This window comes from Lytechinus variegatus, chromosome 4 (genome assembly GCF_018143015.1).
Source record: "Lytechinus variegatus isolate NC3 chromosome 4, Lvar_3.0, whole genome shotgun sequence".
NCBI classification, from domain to species: domain Eukaryota; kingdom Metazoa; phylum Echinodermata; class Echinoidea; order Temnopleuroida; family Toxopneustidae; genus Lytechinus; species Lytechinus variegatus.
This window is the reverse complement of record NC_054743.1, coordinates 2,170,835-2,197,055: the sequence shown is the minus strand read 5'-3', so window position 1 is coordinate 2,197,055 and position 26,221 is coordinate 2,170,835. Positions and strand designations below refer to the sequence as shown.

The 26,221-nt window shown below is 34.1% G+C and overlaps 2 protein-coding genes and 1 long non-coding RNA gene across 5 annotated transcripts; all 3 read right to left on the bottom strand.

Moving 5' to 3' along the window:
- Window positions 1-3,701: 3,701 nt before the first annotated feature.
- Window positions 3,702-8,346, bottom strand: LOC121412409 (OTU domain-containing protein 4-like). The gene is made up of 3 exons (XM_041605219.1): window positions 8,257-8,346; window positions 4,486-6,440; window positions 3,702-3,712 (listed from the first exon to the last, which is right to left on the bottom strand). Exons 2-3 carry the CDS (start codon window positions 6,356-6,358, stop codon window positions 3,702-3,704), a joined length of 1,884 nt encoding a protein of 627 aa, XP_041461153.1. The 5' UTR covers window positions 6,359-6,440; window positions 8,257-8,346.
- On the bottom strand, window positions 8,257-10,551 carry LOC121413201. 2 transcript variants are annotated; one of them, XM_041605955.1, is made up of 2 exons: window positions 8,913-10,551; window positions 8,257-8,379 (listed from the first exon to the last, which is right to left on the bottom strand). In XM_041605955.1, exons 1-2 carry the CDS (start codon window positions 9,308-9,310, stop codon window positions 8,367-8,369), a joined length of 411 nt encoding a protein of 136 aa, XP_041461889.1. In that variant the 5' UTR covers window positions 9,311-10,551; the 3' UTR covers window positions 8,257-8,366. The 2 variants fall into 2 exon arrangements, with proteins under 2 accessions (XP_041461889.1, XP_041461890.1); XM_041605956.1 differs by having other exon boundaries at window positions 8,257-8,376.
- Window positions 10,552-11,131: 580 nt separating this feature from the next.
- LOC121413202 lies at window positions 11,132-26,018 on the bottom strand. Of its 2 annotated transcripts, none has more exons than XR_005969695.1 (5): window positions 25,759-26,018; window positions 15,913-16,006; window positions 14,997-15,074; window positions 13,557-13,623; window positions 11,132-11,519 (listed from the first exon to the last, which is right to left on the bottom strand). It is a non-coding gene; the product is annotated as an uncharacterized LOC121413202 (long non-coding RNA). The 2 variants fall into 2 exon arrangements; XR_005969696.1 differs by having other exon boundaries at window positions 11,133-11,519; window positions 15,913-16,002.
- Window positions 26,019-26,221: the final 203 nt, after the last annotated feature.

The following is a 26,221-nucleotide window of genomic DNA, read 5'->3' as shown; positions in this document are numbered from 1 at the left end:
ACATGACCCTTGCATTAACAGCAATCCACAAATAATTAGGTAACTGGCTTTTACAACGTGTCACAGGTTTTTCACGAATTTTACTTCCATTCTTTGCATCTTTCTCAGTGTCTTCTGCTTTTAAACAAATTACATTTGCACATTTTTTATGCAATAATTTCTTATTCCATTCATCTACTTCTTTGTTACATGAATAAATGTGCAAAGCATCCTCACATTCTTCACCTGTTTCACAAGATTTTAGCATTGATAAGTCTTTATCATTAAGAACATCATCACGTTCTTTTATACGTAATCTATTCAATAAAAGTGCAAATTCTGTATCATCCTTTTGTCTCATTATCTGTTGAAGTTCTATTTTTTTGAAATTATCATTCCATAATACCCCTTGAAGACTATCTTTATATAAAGGATTTCCAAACACAGGTGGTAACTGATACATATCTCCAACAGCAATTACAGATACACCACCAAAAGGAGTTTCATCTCGAGATTGTTTGATTTGTCGTAGACGACTATGAATATAATACAGTAACTTCTGGTCTACCATTGATACCTCATCAATAATAAGAATTTGCAACTGTGCTAGTTTATTACGGAGAGCACTTATTTTCTCTTCACTTAGCGGCTGATAAGGCATTTGAGCTCTAATTGGAATTGACAAGATGCTGTGAATAGTATGACCATTGATATTATAAGCTGCTACACCTGTAGGGGCTATTTTTAACACTGAAATATCGTCAGGATAATGTAACATTCTGGCCAGTATACGAGTAGATTCGTAATAAAGACATTTGACTAGATGACTCTTTCCTGTTCCAGCACCACCAGTAATAAATACATGAAAAGGTTCTATCAATTTTCCATTAACTTTATTTAAACACCATTCTCGTATTTTATAAAAGACAAGCATTTGTGTTTCATTCAAATTTCTTATCATACCATGTCTTTCTGTTTTAGATATTTTTGATGATCGTAATTCTAAACTGTAAGTTTCTGCTTTAGAATTATTTTTCAAATCAGGAATATCAAGATTTTCGTCACAATCTTCCATATCTATATTTTGCTTTGGATGCTCAAGACGTTCTACTTCACTTTCAGGACATAAAAGACTCCAGGCATCTTCCTGTACACCAAATTCTTCTAAATGTGCTTGAGCTTGATCTATTGATTCAGCATTTATTTCAAATTTCTTTCGATTTGTGCAGACAATCAAACTAACTTTTTGTACTGAGCCATGTATTTTCACAACACCTGTTTCATAGAAATTTTGATATGACTCAAAACCTGGAGGCTTTAGATGTTCATCACCATAGTGTGGAAAAAAGAGTTGTAAAATGCTAAGGAAATACTTTTCAGGTGAAACAACAACAGAATATCGAGGGTATCTTACAACTGCATCTTTTCCACGTGTACGTTTTTGAACATATCCCAAATTTTCATCCAATTTAAAGATATTTTCTTTACATGTATTTGTAATTTGTGATTTTGTTAAAATTCGATATTCCGAACAAAACGTTGCAAGACACATAGCACTAAATCTTTTGGTTTTAGGCCTGGCTTTATATCTGTCAAGTTTGCTTGGCATCCAGATATTATCTTCATCATCACATTCTGGTCTGTTATTAATGACACTTAATGGTAAACTCATTCTAACTGGATCAGGTCCAACAGGTATGAATTCTACTTTTCTAGAGCTCTCTTTTAATCGAAGACTACAAACACGATAGACACTTTCTTGAGCGGACACTTCGCGATTATGCATGTAAGCTTGACCTAGTTTTTTCATACTTTTTTTGGCATCTGTATTTCCTTCTTCCATTTCCGATAAGGTATGACTCAAAAGCATTCCCATTTCACGTTCGGCCTTAGACATATAAGACACAATGTAAGTTACACATGCATATGCATTAGTAACATATTGCAAATCCATATTTGCATTCCAAGCTCTAAGTAATTCTGGATTATATTGATTTACCCATACATCTTGTGGTTCTCTTTGGATGATCACACTTTCCTGTGAAGCAATCTCGTTGTGTGCACTTTCAAACTGGTTTTGTGTTATACCCAATTTTTCAAAAAGATCTCTGACACTGTTATATTCAGTCCCGCCAGATAATGCATCTTTTACACTATTCAATAATTGTTTTGCATCTTCTATCCTCCTTGTTTTTTCAGATTTTTTCCCCTCGGTCTCATTGTTATTTTTTTGCTTTGTTTTTTTATCTTTCACTTCTGTATCCTCAACAGGTTTTATGATAAAGGTCTTCTCTGAAGGTGGCCTTGGAAAATTAAACCTACATGTAGTTCCTTTCTTTTTGCATGATTTAGAATGTTTTTTGCTATGCTGTTGTACAGAGCTAACTATTTCATAGAGTTCTGGATCTTCTTCCTTATCAGGTTTCCGGCAAGAAATGTATTTATCTATGAATTGTGTAACATCATCGTCTTTATCAATTCCTAATTGCGGTGCTTGATCTACCCACATCAATAAATGTACGTGACTACTTCCGCGACTCTGAAACTCGATTCTTTCAATATAGTCTATGCAACGACCTACTGGTGCAGCTGTAGACATAATCACTTTATTCATAAACATATGAAATCTATGATCAAACATTCGTGCAACGGTTACTGGATTTGATCTTATAAGTTTACACTTATCTGCCCAATCTAATTCACTCAATTTTCTTGAGTCTCCAGTCTGACATAATAAAGTATTTAATAATTCTGGCCATCTCATATCTGCACATGAAAATGAAGCAAACCATGTAGGTTTTCCAAGTTGCCTTACCATTGCCAATACATCTTTTTGTGTCTTTTGCCAGTAAGGAGGTGTTCCACGAATTTGTTTTAAAAATTTATATCCTTTGTCTGCTTTTAAAATATTCTGAATTTTTTCTGCATCTTTCAAATCCTTGGCAGTTATCGGTGAAAGGTTATCTTTGGTATTCTTACTTTGTCTCAATGCAATAGAAACTTGCGACAAAACTTGTTGAATTTCATAAATATACTGTGCATAAAAGATAAAGTCTGTATTTTGTGCGAACCTGTTATCAACATGCATTAGTCGATTGTGTAAATATCGTCCCAATGTTAGCTTTTCATTTCTTTTATCATGAAAAGTAGGCTGACCTTGAGGAAACAATACAGGAAAACATTTGGCCTCATTGGTTTCATCTTGCAGTACTGATACAGGGCTTTTTCCTTCACATGGAGCACAACATATTATATCGTCAAAATACTGATCTAAAATTTCCTGTCCAATGTCAGCGGGTTGCAGACATGAATTTAAGTGAATCCCATTTAATCTTTCTTCAACATCATCATCATCTTCATCATTTGGTTTATTATTGACTGGGACACTGTTTTCTTTCTTTTTTCCATGTGAACTTTCAATTATATTTTCATCTTTTGAGAAGTATTCATCTAATGAGTCCAAAATTCTTCTCTTAAATTTCTTTAAATTAGATATATCACGCAATGATACTTCTTCACTTTCATTTTCTTCTTCATTCTTTTCCATTGAATTTTCCCATTCATCATTAACTACAACATCATAATAATACTTATTATTCATTTTCAAATAACTTAATGCATTCAATAATTTAGATTTATCTACAAACTTATACTCATAATAACTTTTAAAAGACAACTTCCTTTTCAACTTTACACGTATCAGCTGATCTTCTGTCTCAGGTCTAGGCAATATCTGTACAGTTTTAATGGTATTTGAAGGAACACAAACAACTGGGCCATGAACTCCATTTTGACCACCTTTTGGCAATGACATCATTTTCATGAAAGGAATATTAAGTGCAATCAAATGTTGCTCTAGAGTGTTTAAATTAGCAAGTTCTTCTGGAATTTCATGTAAATGCAAATTATTAGTATGTGCTTCTGCTGGGACCTTTCCACATTGTAACTTTCTATGACAAGTGTAACATATCCACAGGGATGATCTCACTGATTGGCCTATCTGGCATTCTAATCGACATGTTGAGTTGCAAACATGCAAATACTTTTCACTGATACATGTCTGTAATTTATATTTACTTTTATTGCATTTCATAACTTGGTTTTCAAAAAGAAGTTTAAGGCACACACAGCAAACATATTCTGGGCCATGACTGATAATCTTCCGAAATTCTTGCAAAACATTGTCAAACTGAGACATTTCCAATTCTTTCTTTACATTTCTCTTAATGTTGTGTTTTTTTACTTGTTCTCTATAACTCTTGTTTTTTTGGTACTTACTTTTTAAACTCAGCAATTTCTTTTGTTTAAAACTACCATCTTTCTGATATTTATTTCTTATTTTATTTTTGTGTGACTGCTGGAACTGTTCATCAGACTGATATTTATTTCTCATTATATTTCTGTGTAACTGCTTAAACTGTTCATCACACTGATATTTAATTCTCCTAGTATTTTTCATCATACTCTTCTGTGATTGCTTAAACTGTTCATCAGAGTGATATTTACTTCTCATAGTATTTTTCATTCTACTCTTCTCTGATTGCTTAAACTCTTCATCACACTGATATTTAATTCTCCAAGTATTTTTCATCGTACTCTTCTGTGATTGCTTAAACTGTTCATCAGAGTGATATTTAATTCTCCTAGTATTTTTCATCCTACTCTTCTGTGATTGCTTAAACTGTTCATCAGACTGATATTTAATTCTCCTAGTATTTCTCATCCTACTCTTCTGTGATTGCTTAAACTGTTCATCAGAGTGATATTTATTTCTCATAGTATTTCTCATCCTACTCTTCTGTGATTGCTTGAATTGTTCATTTGTCTGATAGCATTTTCTTGTTGTTTCTTTCCTATTTTCACGAAATACTTTATTTAATCTATACTTTTCATTCAACGAATTGAGAAGTGTTATTCGATAAGTTGAATCAGAATGATATTTTTTGTTGCAATCATAAGTCATTTTTCCCCTTTTTCCGTCATCCTCATATTTTTTTGTTTTCTTCAAATCCTCATAATTAACAAGCTTTTCTATATCCATATCTTTTTTTTCCGTAAAACTCCGCTCTTCTCTTTTTTGTTTCTTTTTTATATCCTTCATTACACTATAACTTTTCTTACTTCTACGTCTTTTCGTTGATAAATCAGATATTTTAACATTGTTTACTCTAGCATATTTTCTTTCTTTGTCATTTGCACAGCTACTTATATTTGTGGTTTCATTACATGGAAAGCTAGAATCACATGATTGCACTGACATAACAACATCATAATGGATGCCATGAGTATTTCTTAAATAAACACCATTTGTAGTTGTTTCCTTTCCTATTTGAACATTTTTACCAGAAAATAGACTCCATTTTAACCGGTCTTCATCATATACATAAATGTCAGTTTCAATCAAATTAGCTAAAACCACAATTTCCATTTCAGTTGCCCATGTACCACTTTCCTCAATAATGTTATTTGAGACATAGTGTGAAATACTAGAGTAACCCATTCTCAAGAATCCAACAAACCTATCTTCATTTTCTATGAGATGTGTAAGGATAGCTTGCCTAATGATAAGATGATATTCCTCACTTCCTGTCAATGCAAATGATATAGCACGATAAAAACAGTTTCCATCATCTTCAATATCTTTTACATCTTTTGGTTGCTCTAGAGGTACCCATTTTTCATAAGCATAATTTTCAAAACTAGCAACAAAATGTGGAATATTTATTATCTCACAACATTTTTTTTTCTCTTTACTAACAAGAGGCTTGAACCACAATATACTATGACTTTCTTCAATTATCATTAAATCATCATTCCTATCATAATCAATTTCACCAATGGTTGATAAATCAGTTTCATTAAGTTTTGCCAATTTTGAATTGTGAATTTCTGTGTGAAAATTGTCATTGCATTTCAATCCACTTTCAGGATTAGTCAATTTGCGTTTTGTACCTAAAATGCTATTTGAGTTCTCTATTTTAGTCATAATTTTCAACTCTTTATAGTCACTGCTGTCAACACTATCTTTCAAGTTTGGCTCATTTTCATTTACATGCATTATTTCTTTATCGTGTAAATTATTATTAACTGCTTCATTAGAATCCTCAGTGAAATGTACATTATAGTTATGAAATACTTCTTGTGCAAATATCCTTCCATCTAATCTTTCGGTTTCATCTAAGCAATTAGATTCCATGTCAGATTCAGATGATCCAAAATTTCTTTGACTATTTGTATTTGAAGGACCTTCATTCAACGAATCTTCTAATTGAATACGACCATTCAGTGTTTCATTTTTATTTGACAATGCTTTTGCACATATACTAGTTAACTCATATTGAGTTTGTGAAGAACATTTCAATGTTTTTGCCAGCCTCATGCAATGATTATAAACACCTTGCCAACTTGGAGTTTGAAGCACTACACTATAGCCATCCTCAACGAGTAAGCCTCTTGTGTTTCTTGAATGTGAATCAAATATAAAGAAACAATCATAACTAGATATGACAATAAAAGTATTTCCAGAAAATGTCACAAAACATGCATCAGAGTCACTACTCAATTCTTGTTCAAGTGCCTGTTTCAACGGCATTGAAATAGATTCTTCCATTGTTGTTTCATCTCCTAACAATCCAGGTATTGATTCACGTCGTTTTATCTCAAACAACTCATCATATGCCTCTAAGTGTTCAAGTAGATCAGAAATTAATAGATATTCTTGTTCACGTGCTACATAATACCTTATGTAACGATAGAGTTCATCACCATTGGCCAGAATTTTATCTAAATCTTTATTGTCCCAATCATTAGCATTTTTCATTTTACTATACAACAAAGCAGACAATGAATTGGCAACACATTGCTTTCCTGCTGAATCACCAAATCTCGTATCACCTTGATGAAATGTTCCTTGTGCAACTGGTTTTATTTGCATATTTACTGTTGTGCTTATATCTTTCATTGTTGCTATGTTCTTTGTTAAATCACTACTGACTGAAGTAACGGATTCAACTACATTAAAATGAACATTTCTTGTGTACTGTATATAAATGCCTTTATGAGATGTAACAACATTTATTCTTCCCGGTTTCCTTGCAGAGTACAGCTGCCAACATGGTACTTGATCATTGTAAGAATAGATATCGGTATCAATCAAATTTGCCAATGCACTCATTTCAGTGTCTGTAGCCCAAGTTCCATTTTCCATTATTCTATTTTTCAAAACATATTCTCTGACAGTTCTGAACTCACTTCTCAATGTACTCTTAAACTTATCATTGGTCTGTAATAAATGGTTCACAGTAAAATTCCTTAGAATTACATGATGACATTCAGTTCCAGAAATAGCATATGAAATTGCACGAAAGAAACAGTTTCCATCATCAGCTATTGTTTTAATGTGTGAAGGAATTCCGATGCACTCATTGCTATTGGACCTTGCATGGAAGCTTGTGTCTGTATAGGGAATATTCAATTTTTTACAAATGGCTTGTTTGTCAGTTATCTCAAGAGGTAAAAATTTAAAAGATTTGTCTGGCCTATCACACATTCCAAGATCTGATACAAACTCTACTTCGTCTCTTGATTCATTGGAAGAAAGATGCATATCATCTTCTTTTCTTTCCTGATCAATTCCTGCTTTCATATGAGATTCCAAGGAATTTTGCGCAAAACAATCGTCAGTAGACTCATCCTCTGCACTCAAAATTGCATTGTCTGTATTTTCATTCAATCCTGCATCTGGGACAATTTCATCGTGACATGTTTCATCACGTACATGCTGTGTATCAATACACTGACATGACCCTTCACTTTCAACTGAACTGATCAGTATGACGTCATCTTCAACATTTGTGTCTGAATCAGATTCTATACAATTTCTCCCACGATTGCGTTTGATAGGTGTGTCAATGTCGATATCACTATCACTCTCATTTTCTTCAAGATCGATCTGTAATTCAACTTGGCTTACTCTATCTGGAATGTTCATGGTTTCTTTACTAGACATATGTTTACAAATTTCATCTGTTGCACATGCACCCTCATTAGAATGTATGTATAGATGGTGATCTACATTTCTGTTTGTCAACTCTTCTTCAACTTTGCCTACTGTAATTGATTTACCAAAACTGTTCAACTGATGAGCCACTGGGACTTCCTTACAATTTGCATTATTCTCAATCATATCTTTGTTAGATTGTGTTCTGACCTCTTTCTTTGGAATCTTTGAAACATCAGAGCAATTATCATCTCTTTGATTCACTTTCGTGAACTGACCTTTCATGTTCCTTCTTTGACCTCTTCCTCTTCTACCACCTGCATGAACTCTGTATCGTCTCAAATCTTGCATCTTTTCCACAACAATACACGTCTTCGGGTTCAAGTGCTTAGTCAAACCTGCTTTTGACAATGAAGACAAACAACTTGTTACATGAGCATAAGATTGATTTTGCATTGTTTCAATTACCACATTGGCTTCATTGTAAAACTTCATGGAACATGGAGATTTCACACTACAAGCATAAATATTCAATAAAGTTTCTACGTAGGATTGCACATTGACATCTATTTCTTTATTTTCCATTTTGTGGGTCACCTTACACTCTTCTTTCTGTTCTTTGATTTTTCTTTCACGACTACCATAAAATCTCTTGAATGCTTTGCCAATGTAGGTTACACCTGGTTCTAACAATACACCATTAACTGATCTTCTCTTTCTTTTGTCCTGTTCGTTTTCTTCATCTGAATGTGTTCTTCCTTCTGTTTTTCTTGCCATCAATTTTGTTCTTTTGCATTCCACTTTTACCCAATTACCATCAAGTTCTTCATTGAGCAAGTTTTGATCTTTGAAATGAGACAGATTGTCTGTTACACCATTTTCACATCTGCTGCATTGCTCTGCAAACACTGTGCTCTTTTTTACTTTAACATACCTCTTCTTTGCTCTCCTTTTTCGTCTTGTCTCTTTGAAGATTTCCATGTTCTCATTGTCATTGTCATCATCAACATCTGCCGACATGAGAGGCTCATATCTGTTATAATGAGATGGAATACATACTCTGTCAAATATTCGATTACCAATGTTGCTATGGCCACAGCATGGGCAAATCCAAACCAATTTCTGGTCAGCAAGTTTGTCATTGTTCAAGTATCCCTCACAAGTCACATGAAAATGGTTGTTGCAAGATTCACATGTTACGTAAGTGTCACTTTCATTGATGTCATTCATGCAATGACAACATTTACCAATATCTGAATTGATCATTGATGTGTAACTGGAAAGCATGTTTAGAATCTCATGAATAATTGAGCCGAATTGAGTGGCAGCCATTTTCAATTTCTTTATTCCAACAGATAAAAAATTTGAGAAGTACGCACACAATGAATTGTCTTTCAAGGTCTTAACGTTTCCTTTAAAATTCACTACCCACACAAAAGTACCTTTAAATGTATTATGTCAATAAAGCTCACTTGTATTTGCAAAATTTGGACCAAATTTATATTTGCTTCTTTGCAATTGAAGTTTTTCTTTGGGGGGAGGGTAAAAGTAATCACTGCCTATCAGCTACTCTTTATATTTGCGTATACAATTCAAATTGTAATCAAGCAAGGTTTTTCCCTTGATCAGATTTATATCCCAAGTCAAATTTATAAATGCTAATTGCTTCACTCAAATTTCTCTCTTTTTATCTCAATAACACTCTTTCTAACTTTACTTTCAAATGTATCACTCTTTTCTAAATCAAATCCAAGATACTGTTTTATTTTATCTCTTTCAACCTACTCAGGTTTATGACTGGTTGCACTTGTGCAATATCACTCTCTCCACTTTAAACCTCTCAAAAATTTTAGTACCTTTCAGTATCTTATCTGTAAGGAACTCTTTATATTTTCATATATAACTAAACTATATTCAAGCAAGATATTTTTTTCCTCTATCAAACTTTATATCCCTAGTCAAATTTATGAATGACTATTAATTTGCTCAGTCAGGTTCACTCAAATTTCTCTTTTTATCAACAAGGTCACTATTTTACCCTTTGAGAAAAAATATCACTATTTTCTAAATCAAATTCTGCAATAACGCTTCTAGCCTTTATTCTGTATTTTAACTCTTTCACTTTACTCAAGTTTATCCCTAGTTGCAGTTATGCATTAGTCTTACCCCTTTTAAAATTTTAGTGCCTTTTTGTATCTTTTATCTGTATTTTTGTCAATAAATTAAATTTGTATTTGCAAAATTCTATAAAGCTCAGCCCAAATCACTTAGTCCTTTGTATTTAAAAAGTTGTTTTATTCTTTGTAATGAAAATCAATTGCCCGTTTCAAACACTATAAAATTTTATCTGTAACCTCGACTTCAATCAAGCTTTTTCCTTTTTTACACTTTATATTCCAAGTCAAATTTACAAAGACCAATTTTCACTCAATCCAGTTCACTTGATTTTTCAGATACCTCTTTATCACAATGTTACTTTCTCCTTATCTGCTCTATCACTCTTTATCTGCTCTATCAAATCTGGAATATTGCTCTTACCTCTTTTGACGTATTCAGTTATATCACTGTTTGCACTTATTATTGTGTAAAGTCACTTTTCACTTTTTCACCTTGAAAAAAATTGTATTACTATTTTTAATTTACACTAGGGAATGCAATCAATACACTTTTGAAATCAATTCTCTGCAAGTAATACCTTCCAATTCTTATTTTTTTGGTTTCTTGGATATGGAACCAAAATAGTAAAATAGATTTGTGGTTTAAAGTACTATATTACACTTGATCTATAAAAATTAAGTTTTCTTAGATACTCTATTTCTCAGTCTAGTTAACTTATATTTTCAAAACTCTCTTTCTCTCACTGTTGTGCCACAAACTTCTAATTTTTTTAATCAAATTCACTTTTATATTTAATATACTTTCTCTCTAAGTTATCAATGAAGCTCACTTGTATTCTCTTCTCACAAACAATCAATCACTATTTCCTTTCTTAACCAAATGCTACAAATTCCCAAAGTCAATCAAATAAAAACTCTTGACACAAATTGGGGAAGTCATTCAATGTTTTTAATTCTTTAGTTTAGGTTTTTTGTTTGTTTGGGATTGTTTGTTTTTAGTTTGGTTTTTTTTTAGTTTTTTAAGTTGTTTAAAAGAATTATGTGTTTAAAAAAGAATTATGTGTTTAAAAGAATTATGTGTTTAAAAAGTTCTGTTTGTTCGTTGCTATCCCCAATTCCTTGTGACTCACCCAAGCCTCTAAATGCAAGGGTTATTGTCGTGAATTGGTAGACAGACTTCCAGATGAAATTTCGATGAAAGTTTAAAATGAAGTTTCTGAGGTTCTAAATGAGTTCGTTTTGTCTCTCACCTTTACGTCTAAAGGTGAGAGGGTGAAAATGAAATGGTATGGTATATGGTATGAATGAAATGTTCTGAATATGAAGTTTAGGATGAGGTTCTAAATGAGTTTCTTACTTCTCGCACCTTTACGTCTAAAGGATCTGAGGGTGAAGGTGAAATGGTATGAGATGAGTGATATGGACTGATTTGACAATCAACAGAAACAAGACAATACAACACAGAGAGAGAAAAGGAAAAAACAAAACAAATTAATACTCTATTGATTCTCCCAAGTATTTTCACTCTTCTCACTCGGGGGGGGGGGGGGGCCACAAACTACATGTTTGCTTTATAAATGTAACCTTTAGATGTAACCTAAAAAGCTGCATACCTTTATTTGCAAAATATTTATTTTATTTTATATGAATCAATGCTAATTCATACATGAAATTTTGAAAATAGTTTTTAATCATTAAATATAAGCCATGAACTTTTGATTTTAGTTTGAAGACTCTTTTGAAAGTTATAATCAAAACTATATTTAAAAAATTGGTATGTTTTCTATTGTTTTTATAATTTCTTACATATTTCTCTGGTTTTCTACCTTGTGTTTTTTATTGTTTTTTCAAAGGGGATTGATACTTGAACTATTTCAGGCATATAAAGCAGAAAACAAGTGAATTTTCATAACTTATAGTAGAAATAATTGTATATTTAATCAAGGATTGCCGCATCAACAGTTTTTCACATTACGGAGAATCCCCTCCCCCCCCCCCCCCAGAAAATTAAAGTTAAGCACTTTCCCCAAAATAATATAACAATAATATTATAATCAAAATATATATAAATATATTATGGTTGACAATGTATTTTTGTTGATTAAAATAATCAACCTTGTATTTAACTATTACATGAATAGTCAATCTACTTTTACAGTATTTTATTGAATTCGTGACCTTTGACCTCATCAATCCCAAATTTAAAGGGGAATGAAACCTTTGGAACAAATAGGCCTGTGTAAAAACAGAAAAATCAAGGAATAAAAATAAAGAAAGTTTGAGAAAAATCAGAAAAATAATGACAAAGTTATGAGCTTTTCAATATTGCAATCACTGATGCCATGGAGATCCTCCTATTGGCAATGCGACAAGGATGTGTGATGTCACTGATGAACAACTTTCCCTTTGGTGGACTATAAAATACCCTCAAAATGTCTCTTTTTGCTTTTTGTTATGATGATACAAACTCTTTATCCATGATGTATTCTTAAAAAATATTACATGCCCTCATGTAGAAAGAACACATGATCTATGGATAGATGTGATAAAAGAGACAATTGAAATTAAATATTTTCTAAAGTAACGGGGAGAGTTGTTCACAAGTGACATCACACATCTTTGTCGCATTGTCAATTTCCTATCTCCATAGCATTAGCGATCGCAATATTCAAATGCTAAACTTTCTCATTATTTGTCCAATTCTTCTCAAACTTTTGTTGACCTGTTTCTTTGATTTTTTTGTTTTCACACAGGCTATCTTCTTCCAATGGTTTCATTCTCCTTTAATCACATCACTGTCATCCTCAATACACATATGACCCAAGTTTGAACTTGATCCGTGAAACGGATTTTCAGTTATCGTGAGAACATTGTATTTTTTACATATTTTATTGATTTCATGACCTTTGATCTCGTGATCCCAAAAAACTAATCAGATCATTGTCACCACTCAATTCATACATGAATAAGTTTCAAGTTGATTGCTGAAACAGTTTACGAGTTATCGCAAAATTCGTCATTTTTTTATGTACTTTATTCAATTAATGACCTTTGATCTTTGACCTCATAAACACCAAAACAAATCAAATCCTTCCCACCCTTCAATGCACATATGATCCAAGTTTAGGGTTAATCCGCGAAACCTTTTTTTTTATATTGCAAGAAAAATGTATTTTTTATGTATTTTATTTATTTCTTGACCATTGATCTTTGACCCCACAACCCCAAAATCTAATCAGATCATTGCCATCCTTCAATACATATATAAAGTTTCTTTAGCTTTTAACATTGCTTATTCATATGTGACTACATATTGGTCTATTTTCATAAAACTAAGTCAATTGTAATACAAAATGTCTACAAAAATTTTACTTATCAAAATTATTTTGTACAAAACTTTGGTACTCTCAAATGAGGGGGAGGGGTTATTACTTTTTTGTTATATTTATAAATATACTTACGCTGTAATAACAATTTAACTACCTCCAAGAAACCTGTACTCAATGGCCTTCTGCCCTCTGAAATAACCTGTTTTGGAAAATAAAAAAAAAACAATAAGGTGCTTTCCAGAAACTAAAGTTCCTCCTTGTTATAGATAAATAATTCCAATCATGACAACAGATGAAATTCCAATGAAAGTTTAAAACGAAATTTCTGAGGTTCTAAATGAGTTCCTTTTGTCTCTCACTTTTACGTCTAAAGGTGAGAGGGTGAAGATGAAATGGTATGGTATATGGTATAAATGAAATGTTTTCAATATGAAGTTTGGGATGAGGTTCTTAATGAGTTTCTTACTTCTCGCACCTTTACGTCTAAAGGATCTGAGGGTGAAGGTGAAATGGTATGAGATGAGTGATATGAAACTGATTTAACAACTAACAAAAACAACACAATACAACAGAGAGAGAGAGAAAAAGAAAAAACACAAAAAATTAATACTCAATTGATTCTCCCGGGTATTTCCACACTTCTCACTCTCAATGGATCTCGGCCACATACTGCATGTTTGCTATATAAATTGGTACATACGTCTCCCGTGATGTAATGTAAAGAGCTGCATAACTTTATTTGAGAAATATTAGAATTTTTATTTTATATGAATCTATTATGCTGCTAATTCATACATGAAATTTTGAAAATAGATTTCAATCATCAAATTTAAGCAATGAAGTTTATTGACCCATCAAAACAAAACAAATCAAACAAAACGGATGAGCCATGGTCATGATCTTCAAATCTACACAATATTGGGTTCCAACCTTTTTGAATTTGGAAGTTATGAGCCTCCAAACGGGCACCCCAAAACATTGACTTCGCCGCTGAAAACCATTTTCGGCGACATCGTGCGCAATAACGGCTGATTAGATCCGCGAAATAATACACTGCCCATGTAAACATCAAAGAGTTCTTCCAATTTACGTAAAATGAGTATTCTATCTCATCAAACTTGGCTGCAGCAATCAATCAAAAATAGCAAATTTTATTTAAACTCAGTTGTTGAACATGCATTGATTACTAAGAGAGGCCAATATTAGCAACCGTTTCACCTTAGGGCAAAATATTTCATATTTTTCAATCAGACACTTCTGGGAACATTTGGTGCAAGTTTAAACAAAATCAAAGTTGGTCGAGTGACAAATTGTCTGAAAATTGGTTGATTTGATGTCGATTGACCCATAAAAGATAATGAAAAAAGTAAATATGCTATTTTTTCTGTACAATCCTGTACAGTCTGGCTATTGAAAATAGATAGCCCCAAAAAAGGAAAGAGAAAAGCATTTTTTTTGCTACATTATGTATACATGTAATAGGATTAATGAAACCCTCCCCCACCCCACCCCCCAAAAAAACATAATACATAATGAATCTTAACATGGAAGATGTAATAAAACTATACCTACTGTACACAGAAATAACAATATAAACACCTTCAGCGCAAGCCTTCGCTGAATTGCCTCAAGATGAGACTCTGAAATTACCTGTTTAAAAAAAAATAAAAATACACACATGTGATATTGAACTAGATCGCTCTTAAAAACATCTTTGAACTCATCACCCCAAAACTTAACCAAACCATTGTTAACCCAAACCAAGTTTGAAGTACATCTGTGAAACAATTTTTATGTTATTGCAAGAATGGTCTATTTTTTAATGTATTTTATTGAATTTGTGACCTTTCACCTTTCATCTCATAACCTCAAATAGTAATCAGATCATTGCCACATCCCTATGCACATATAATCCACATTTAAAGTACATCCATAAAATATTTTTTTAAGTTATGTCAAGAATGGTTTATGTTTAAGTATTTTATAGAATTCGTGACCTTTGGTCTCATGAAATAAAAATCTCAATATATTGTCCCTACATCCCTACATTATACACCAAATTTCACAATCAAATATCTAAAACTGACAGCACACTCAACCAATTCTCCTTTTATTCTTTTACCCTTTAAAAGCAACACTGATCAGAGAGCATTATCTGACTGGCGCATAACGCTGCACAGACAAATCATGTGCATCAAATTATGCTACTTTAATGAACTGCTAAAAAAACATATTTAGAACATTTCTAATCACCAAGTAGGCCTAGATTACATAGAGAAATATATTTATATTCATATATATATACATATATATATAAGTATATATTTAAAACCAACGCTGGTCAGAGACCATTATCTGACTGGCACATAACACTGCACAGACAAATCATGTGCATCAAATTATGCTACTTTAATGAACTGCTAAAAGACATAGAAACATTTTGAATCACCAAGTAGGCCTAGATCTACTTATAATAAAATATACTTACACACAAATGAAGCTGCAAATGCTCCTTGAGTTGACAAAAACTGAAACTTGACTTTGAAGAAGTCTTCGATTTCAACTGAACTGATGTAAACTGTCTTGAGAAAAGTAACACATAAAATATAAATTAAAGGGGAATAAAACCTTTCTGTAAAAACAGAAAAATCAAAGAATAAGAATAAAGAAAGTTTGACAAAAATCGGACAAATAATGAGAAAGTTATGAGCATTTGAATACTGCAATCAGTAATGCCATGGAGATCCTCCCATTGGCGATGCGACAAGGATGTGTGATGTCATTAATGAACAACTTTCCCTTTGGTAGACTATAAAATACCCTCAAAATGTCTGTTTTTGCTTTCTGTTATGAGACAAACTCTTTATCCATGATGTATTCTTAAAATATATGTATTACATGCCCTCATGTAGAAAAAACACATGATCTATGGATAGATGTGATAAAAGAGGCAATTCAAATGAAATATGGGTCAATCCACATCAAATCAACCAGTTTTCAGACAATTTGTCACCCGACCCTCTTCGATTTTCTTTAAACTCGCACCAAATGTTGCCCCAAGTGTCTGACGGAAAAATCTGAAATATTTTGCCCTAAGGTCAAATGGTTGCTAAGATATGCCTCCCATAGCAACCAATGCGCACACAACTAAATTATTCAAATACAAGTGGAATGCCTCTGGCCGTCTCACCTGCATCACGCGGTTCAATATAGCAGCAGTGCTGACTTTGAATACTACTCTAACTCGCACAAGAGGTTCAGTGATACATGGTTACTCTTATGTCCACTTTTTTATGAACTAGACCAATAAACTTACAGAGATATAATGGTTATTCAACAAAACACCCCAACATGGCCAAAGTTTATTGACCTTACATGACCTTTGACCTTGATCATGTGACCTGAAACTCAAACAGGATGTTCAGTGATACTTGACTACTCTTATGTACAAGTTTCATGAATCAGATCCATAAACTTTCAAAGTTATGATGGTAATTCAACAGATACCCCCGATTCGGCCAAAGTTCATTGACCCTAAATGACCTTAGACCTTAATCATGAGACCTGAAACTTGCACAAAATGTTCAGTGATGCTTGATTACTCTAATGTCTAGGTTTAACGAACTAGACCAATAAACTTTCAAAGTTATGATGGTAATTCAACAGATACCCTGATTCATCCAAAGTTCATTGACCCTAAATGACCTTTGACCTTAATCATGAGACCTGAAACTTGCACAAAATGTTCAGTGGTGCTTGATTACTATTATGTCCAAGTTTCATGAATCAGATCCATAAACTTTCAAAGTTATGATGGGAATTCAACAGATACCCCCAAGTCAACCAAAGTTCATCGACCTTAAATGACCTTTTGACCTTGGTCATGTGACGTGAAACTCATGCAGGATGTTCAGTAATACTTGATCAACCTTATGGCCAAGTTTCATGAACTAGGTCCATATACTTTTTAAGTTATGATGTCATTTCAAAAACTTAACCTCAGGTTAAGATTTGATGTTGACGCCGCGGCCGTCGCCGCCGCTGCCACCGGAAAAGTAGCGCCTATACTCTCACTCTGCTATGCAGGTGAGACAAAAACCACTTTTGCCACCATGTGTAAATTCTATTTTTTAACACTCTTTGTATGCACTATATTTGTACCAAATTAAAACACCACCAAATGGTCAACATTTCCTATATTTCTAAATAGGGTCTAATTAGTTCTAGACTATACCACTTACATATATCAGGCCTACAGGAGAAATGGAGAAAAAAATCGAGGTTACAAATAACAGCCCAAGGTTTACACCACTGATCTCACCCTCCCTGCATGCATAACATCTTGTCATCTGTCTAAAGGCAAGGCCAGTCAATGTCAGAAATATTCAAAATTTCCCCATAACAGATGGCTTTTTTTGTCTAGATCTAGGCCTACTAACTTATGGGGTGTTGCAAGAAACTTGCACTTGCAATTGATTCCAAGTTAATTTTAGGTCTTAAATTCAATCAAACAGCTTGTAGATCTAACTAACTAGAAAATTCCAGTTGAATGCTAATTATCTTCGGTAATCCTGAGACCGATTGCACAAAAAGGTCTTTCAAAGGACCGTCTTCTGTGTCGCCCATCTTTTATGATGCGCTGTATGCAGGATATTTATGAAATGTACTATGATAAACAAATAAAATTTGTTAACTACCATTTAAATCGATTGGTATACAATTTCATTATATATCATATCATTTTATAAACAAAGATTTTGTTTACTTTAACGGATGGATAATATATGTTTCAAGGCAATTTATTTAAAATGCGTTTCACATGATGGCGCATCATAATAAATAAGCAACACGAAAGACGGTTCTTGCAAAGTGCAATCGGCCCCTGGGATTTAGGGGCCTAAATCATTTGCTTAGTTTTGGTCTATTTAAAAAGACGATCAAAACATCGTCATCTTTGATCATTTCATTGGTCGACATAAATTGCCATCTTGGATGACGTCATCATCCTTACAAACGTATATACCAGTCGCTACATATCGCAATTTCTGCCGCTGCTTTGCTCTTGTACATGTAAACGTCCGTGCGTTCGGAACTTGTCGCTTGCATTGATTGGCCAAGATATCAAAAATTTAATCGGAAAGCCTTGATAAAAGCACAACTTGTTGACGGCTTCCATATTTTCCTCTCCGGCAGAAAATTATAAATTAAGGATAAACCCGGGGAATAACTCGTCGGTAACGTATATTTTCAATATTTTATACATTTTGCATTATGCCCTAAAATGTACCCCCAATGCCACAATTAATAAAATCCCCTCAAACAAAGGTGATATATAGCAATATATATGTATCTATTGGACCCCCCCCAACTTTCGCCTTGACTCCCCGGGAGTGCAGTCAATTAACCAGCCAGGCCGATAGGCGATCGAGCGCGCTCGTACGTTCACGGCCTTGTAGCTTGCGGACGACTTATTCTCATTGCATTGTAAGTGCATTTGTGACTTTTGCCTGAAGTTAGCAACCTAATATAATTTGGACCCCTAAAAACAGAAGATTACCCTAGCCTAAACTAGGGCCAAATCCCTTATCATTATTAATAGGCAGTGTATACAGCCACACGCGTGTGTCTTTACCATCCAGCCACACGCGTGTGGTTATATCCAGAACACCTATCTGTGGATACCGCCACACACCGCCAGTAATAACAGTAAAACGCGTATGTAGGTCTGACCGTCTATATCACGATAAAAATAACCTCATTTCTTCATTAAATTCTTACATTCTAAACCACTCTGATTTCTTTAAATCGTTTCAATTTCATTCTCACCGTCTTCTCTCCTTGCTTTTCTTGTCTTGTTACAAAAGGCCGCCTGTTAAATAGCAAATTCTCTTTTTCTACTTGTGTCGATTCTGGCTTCCTTCGCGGTGGCAGACCCATACAGCGTTAGCGCAGCGCAGTAGTTGACATACACAGTTTGGGTTTACGTTTGGTACGAATTATGAATATTCATAACTTAGTAGTACGTCTTGGTAGTGCTTGCATGAATATGCATGATTTCATTTTTACGATCTCCTGCTAACGATATCGATAGCCTCAGGAGATGAAATGAAAACGAATACTTAGTAGATGGATAGACAGATAAAATTTAGATAAACAGGAAACAGAGTGATAGACATATAGATAGATAGAAAGAAAGATAGATAGAAAGATAGATAGATAGACAGAGACACCGGGGATAGTGGACAGATAGATCTGACAGAAAGACAGAATATATAGGCCTGGCATTAGAATGAAATATGAAGAAAATAAATGAATCTATAAGTATTAGATTTATACGTACCTACATTACTACTAAAACAAATGATTGGATAAATAAATAAATAAATGAAAAAGTAGACCTAGGTAAACTTAGACTTCTGGTGATGGGAGAGGGTCATAATGTATACATCATAACCACTGGCGTAGCCAGGAATTTTGAATTTACATTCTCCTTGCCCCCCCCCCCCTCCTGTTGAAAATTCCTGGCTACGCCAGTGGTTATGATATATACATTATGACCCTCTCCCATCACCAGAAGTCTAAGTTTACCTAGGTCTACTTCTTCATTTATTTATTTATCCAATCATTTGTTTTAGTAGTAATGTAGGTACCCATAAATCTAATACTTATAGATTCATTTATTTTCTTCATATTTCATTCTAATGCCAGGCCTATATATTCTGTCTTTCTGTCAGATCTATCTGTCCACTATCCCCGGTGTCTCTGTCTATCTATCTATCTATCTATCTTTCTATCTATCTATCTATCTATATGTCTATCACTCTATCTGTTTCCTGTTTATCTAAATTTTATCTGTCTATCCATCTACTAAGTATTCGTTTTCATTTCATCTCCTGAGGCTATCGATATCGTTAGCAGGAGATCGTAAAAATGAAATCATGCATATTCATGCAGCACTACCAAGACGTACTACTAAGTTATGAATATTCATAATTCGTACCAAACGTAAACCCAAACTGTGTATGTCTACTACTGCGCTGCGCTAACGCTGTATATGGGTCTGCCACCGCGCCGCGAAGAAAGCCAGAATCGACACAAGTAGAAAAAGAGAATTTGCTATTTAACAGGCGGCCTTTTGTAATAAGACAAGAAAAGCAAGGAGAGAAGACGGTGAGAATGAAATTGAAATGATTTAAAGAAATCAGAGTGGTTTAGAATGTAAGAATTTAATGAAGAAATGAGGTTATTTTGATCGTGATATAGACGGTCAGACCTACATACACGTTTTACTGGTATTACTGGCGGCGTGTGGCGGTATCCACAGATAGGTGTTCTGGATATAACCACACGCGTGTGGCTGGATGGTAAAGACACACACGTGTGGCTGTATACACTGCCTTATTAATATTATGTCTGATTATCTTCCATAAACAGATTTGCTAGCTAAGCTAAAGTTAACATCGATATGTCTCTTGTATTTAAATTTAAACTTGAAATTTGCAATCAATTGCATATATGTTTCTTGCAACAAACCACCACTTGTACCACTCCTAGTACCAATGAGGTCCAAACATTACATGTATGGACCTCATAGGCGACATCAGTGCTAAAATTGGGTTAGAGATTTATGTGGATCTAAATTTATTGTAATTTCAACAAAAGTACTAGCTAAATTTGAGGCTTTTGTTGAAATTTTGCTTTAATGATACATTAATGCTTCAATAAGTAACAAAAAATTGAAAGAAATGAAGGGGAACTTACATTTTGACGACTTTTTCCTGATTTTCTTGGCAGTTGTCCTTCACTTCTGACTCTCGATCGGACCTGATATGCAGATCACGTATACGCGTTCTCGTCAGGTGATCGGTCGGTTATTCTTTTCGCCAGATGTTGATAATTATATATTTCATAACGCAGCGTTCATCGCAAATTTAGCTGAAAGAGATTGAAGTTGAACAGCGCAAGCTTTAATTTATTCAGAAATAACGTTTGATTGCACAAGTTTCGCCTCGGACATTTAGGATCATTTGGTCCCATATTGGCGTAACTACGGGGGGGGGGGGGGGGTGTCCCTACCACCGTCCACACCGGGCGTCCACAAGCCAGCAATTATCTTTTTTCTCTTTTTTTAACCAAAATGCTTCCCCCCAGAAAAAAAGAACCAGGGTTAAAGAGAAAGACAATTATGATAGAGGAACACAAAATACTTTATTTTTTCAGCTTTTAATGCATCGACTTATAATCAAATATTAAATGGGGCTTAGAACATTTTTTTAAAAAGTCAATTAATAAAAATATTCCGCTCTTCGGGATTTGAGCTTTCATGAAATATCCGATCTTTTTCATGATTACCGAAAATACTTCAAATGTCAAAAAAAAAATTATCGGTGTAGTAGCTGATACCTTGCGCCCGCCTTAATTATTTTAATGTTGAGATACTTTGCTTTAATTTAATGAATTCCTAAAAGCATTAATTCTCAGATCATTTGTCGCAATCGAATGATTCGATTGGTAAGCTAGTTGTATAATTATTATGATTCATGAATTGTTTAAAATGTGTCTCTCTATCAGTTTTGAATATTTAAAAAAATGTCAGCTCGTGCTTTTTGCTCGCAATATTTTGATTAGTAAGAAATTCTTGTGTATGCGAGTTTGATACATAAATAACTAGAGAGAGAGAGGGGGGGGGGGTGTCCCTCAGCTACTTGTCCTTGCTTATTCCAATTTTTTTTATTATGCTCGTGTTGTGAGTATTTCAAAGTCTTTTCTTTTTCTCACCCTTTTTATTGTCTCGGAGCTTCCCTCTATTTCTTTGCTACGATGTATAGCCCATCTTACTTGTTTCATTTTTTTATGTTCTCATTTCATTGAAAACATAATTATTAAACTGACGTAGAAGACTTTACAACAAAATTTTGATATTGTTTTTCTTGTTTGTTTGGCTTTCTTTTTTCTTCTCCTCAGTCCTTTTTCTAATTAGTTTCCCTTTCCTTATTTTATATTATTTCATTTCATGAGGCATCCGCCAACTTATATACAACAACAAACGTTAGAGGCGGATATCCAGTAAGGGGCGTGGTGGTGTGCCCTCTAAAAAGAGGAAAATAGGAAGGAAAAAAAGCAGGATTTATCTTGGTGAAGATGATAGTGGTGGTGATGGTGGCGGTGATGATGATGATGATGATGATAATAATGATGGTGGTAGTGGTGATAAAGATGAGAATGAAGTTGGTGACGATGATATGATGATGATGTAATTTTGTCTTTAAAAAAAATAATAGTGCAAAGGCGAAATCATTTAAAGTTTATTATGAAAATAGCAGAAAAAAATAATTTGAAAAATTGTACGTATGCGTATGGAAAATCTATCCCCCACCAAAAAAGAAAAAAAGTGAGATTTTGTTTTGTTATTTGTGACGGCGTAGGCCTATGCGAACAGCTGTGTGATATAATTATGGTAAAAAAAAGTAAATGAAATGCCAAGAAATACATGATAATGACTTTTATTGTACATTCAGTATATCAGTAGATAAATTCATACTCGTTCCAAAAAAAGAAGAAAGTGGGTATATTATGGACCATTAAAAATGGGCAGTTGCTCTATATATTATATTACATAGAATATATAGAGCAACTGCTCGTGTGTAGCGGTAAGTTATTCACCTGATCTACATAATTCATGCGGCGCACGGCGCGTGCGCAATGTTTAATAATTATTGTTGTGAATACAATGAATGTCATCAAAAACATAATAACACAGATCAAATAGTGCCAGCTCGACGCGCAAAATGAGAAAAAAATATATATTTTCTGCCCTGATAATTTGATAACCCTAACCTAACCCAATTTCTAAGTATTTTTATCATAAACAGGATAACTATATACAATGATTGAAATTAACTTTATATTCTTTTGCGAACAAAATGAATATGAAAGACAGCTTTTTGATAAAGAACACAGTTTTAGAGCGTTAGAGCGCGATTTATACCTACAACCGCTAACATAGGCGGATCCAGGGGGGCCGAGGGGCCCGGGCCCCCCTATTGGCGGAGCAAAAAAAGAAAAAAAAAGAAAGGAAAAAAGAAAAGGAAGGGAAAAGAGAGGAAAAAAGAAGAAAGGCAAACATAAGAGGAGGAACATGATTAAATGAAATAACATTAGGGGAAGACTCTGAAAATAATTTTTTTTAAAATCTATTTGTTAGGATAAAAAATTTTCGCTCGCGCTTCGCGCCTTATTGTCTTTTAGGGTATTTGCATATCTTGCTCAATATGGAGCTTGAAAAATCAAACTTTGAAGTCATTATACAAAACATATTTCAGCTGGGAAATTGAACTTTCATTATTTTGTTTCATTTACAAATTGATTTTTAAAAAGTGCTCTGTAAAAATGTCTGTGATATCATCTGAACATTATCATTTTCTGCTTGCGCTGCGCGCTCGCAAAATTTGAATTTTCAGGTACGTATTATTTTCCTGTATTCCATAAAGTTCTCAAAAAGTTCCCTATTCAGGTCAGATTGTTAAAACGTATCAGCTAGCGCCGCACGCTATAGCATTTGGATTAGTCGGTTATGTATATCCCAATATTAATTCTAAATCAAACTAATTTGATGACAGTTTATCAAAAACTTCGACTCGCGATTTCTGCTCGCATTGATAGATATATAATGCCTCTTATGCATAATTACAAAGTGCTTTAAATGTCCAGTTTTCAGGCCATAAAATTAACACATTTCGCGCTCCCATGCGAGAGAAATAGGAAGATGGTCATCAATTTCATATGATGACATAATGCCCTCATAGCATGTTCCGGTCCTATGTAAAAACTCAAAGTAATAAAAATAAAATACATCAGCTCTTTTTTAACTGTGATCCATCACAATTCACAATTTTCCCACAAAGTGTTTGCATTACAGAGCTTAAATTCACCCTTTGTTATATCATATATTTTTAGCTCGCGCTTTGCGCTCTCTTTATTGATTTTCATGATAAGAAAGTTACTTAGAATACCCAAATTCTAGGTCGAAATCTAAAACACACGTTAATTCAGATACGCAGATTGTTCTCTATTTAAATCATTATCCAGTTTCAGATCACAATATCAAAAAGTGTCTGCTCGCGGATAAATAACTTATCCTTTTCATGATAAAACATGAATAGTGCGTCCAGAATCTTTCCCCATAATTTTGTTTACCCATCACATTTCTCCTATTTTCTCCTCCCTTTTATTTTCCATTAATTTTTCTTTCGTTCACTTTTTTTCTGTCCTCTTTTCCCATAATTTATTTTACCCATCACATTTCTCCCTATTTACTCTTCCCTTTTATTTTTCATTAATTTTTCTTTCGTTCACTTTTTTTCTGTCGCCTTTCCCCTTCTAAGTTCTATTTTTTTTTCTCGTCTCACCGCTTTTCCTCATCCCCAGCCCTCGATCGACGCCCGTGCAGATTCGCAAACAATATCAAGAGTATATGTCTACTTGCAAGGGCGGAAATCTCTCCCCAAAGGTAGGGGGACCAGGGGCTGGAAAATTTGACAAGCAAAAAACAAACAAAAAAAGAAGGTTTATCACCCTCTAAAGAAGGTCATCTTGACCAAAAGAAATTTGACAAGCAAACAAGCAAAAAAAGGGGGCATGCCAAAAGTAAGATCGTCTCTTCCAAAATACATTTCGAATTTGAACGACATGACCAAAAATAGTAGGGGGACATTTCATAATGTGCCCCCTACTATTTTGGGTGAGGGGACATGTCCCCCGGCCCTGGGGTTTGCGCCCATGTGGGTGGGGGTGTTGCGCCTCCCTATCGGGATCATATCACAGCGAGTATACACTCTTCCATATTGGAAGAGTGTTTACTCGCTGAGATTTCGATCTCACACATAATTTTATAAAAAAAAATAGAACAGCTACGCCTTGAACACAGGCCAAAATGCCTAACAATTTCTCCGCGGCATTAACAACTCTCGTAAAGGGCGCTCCATTTATAAATAACGTTGCATGAACAGCTCTCTATGGCGACGAAATTTACCGCGGAATTGCAGCCAGCAGCGTGGGAAATTGGCAGAAAATTCAAGAAGAGAACCGGTGAGTACCGATTTAACAGTATTCATGTATTAATTAATATTTATTTAATCATAAGAATAATTTTTTTTACGGAAAGAAAGCTTAGTTCTAAGCTAGGGCGGCCCAAATGCGCGTGAGTGGAGTCCCAGTTTCTTAACACGGGTAAGTATTGCGGTGTCGCCTAGAGTGACTTGTACCGTATTAATAACAGACGTGTTCTGTCATGCAGACGCCCGTGCCATACCGTACTACATGAAACAATTCTTACCAATTCACACGTACGAATACAGCGAAGGCCGTGACGACGGCTACGGCGTACCAGTAGGCAAGAACAAGATGTCAAAAGACCCTAATTAGGCCTGATATAATTAACGACTTTAGTCCTCACGCTACAACAGTCTTACTCTCAGTCTCAGAGACAGAGACACAGGCTCCAAGATTTCCGGTATGGCAGACAACAAGCTTGAAAGTTAAACAAAACTTCTTTAAAGCAGTAACTCGTCCAACACGTTGTTTATCATGCGTGCGCTCGAGCATGCATATCTGTATCGATAGGGGGCGTCAACCAATATTGCAGTTGCTATGTTTATACTGTGATGACATTATTTTCCCGTACAGCTTGCACGATGAATGCAAACCATCGTCATCATAAAATTGTTCTAATGCCATTTTTATTATGACATCATTAATAGTAAATATTAATTTAAAAAACATATATTATGCAAATCATC

Coding starts and splice junctions, on each gene's coding strand:
- LOC121412409 (XM_041605219.1), bottom strand. CDS start 6,358: ATGAGGCTGGCAAAAACATTGAAATGTTCTTCACAAACTCAATATGAG.
- LOC121413201 (XM_041605955.1), bottom strand. CDS start 9,310: ATGGCTGCCACTCAATTCGGCTCAATTATTCATGAGATTCTAAACATG.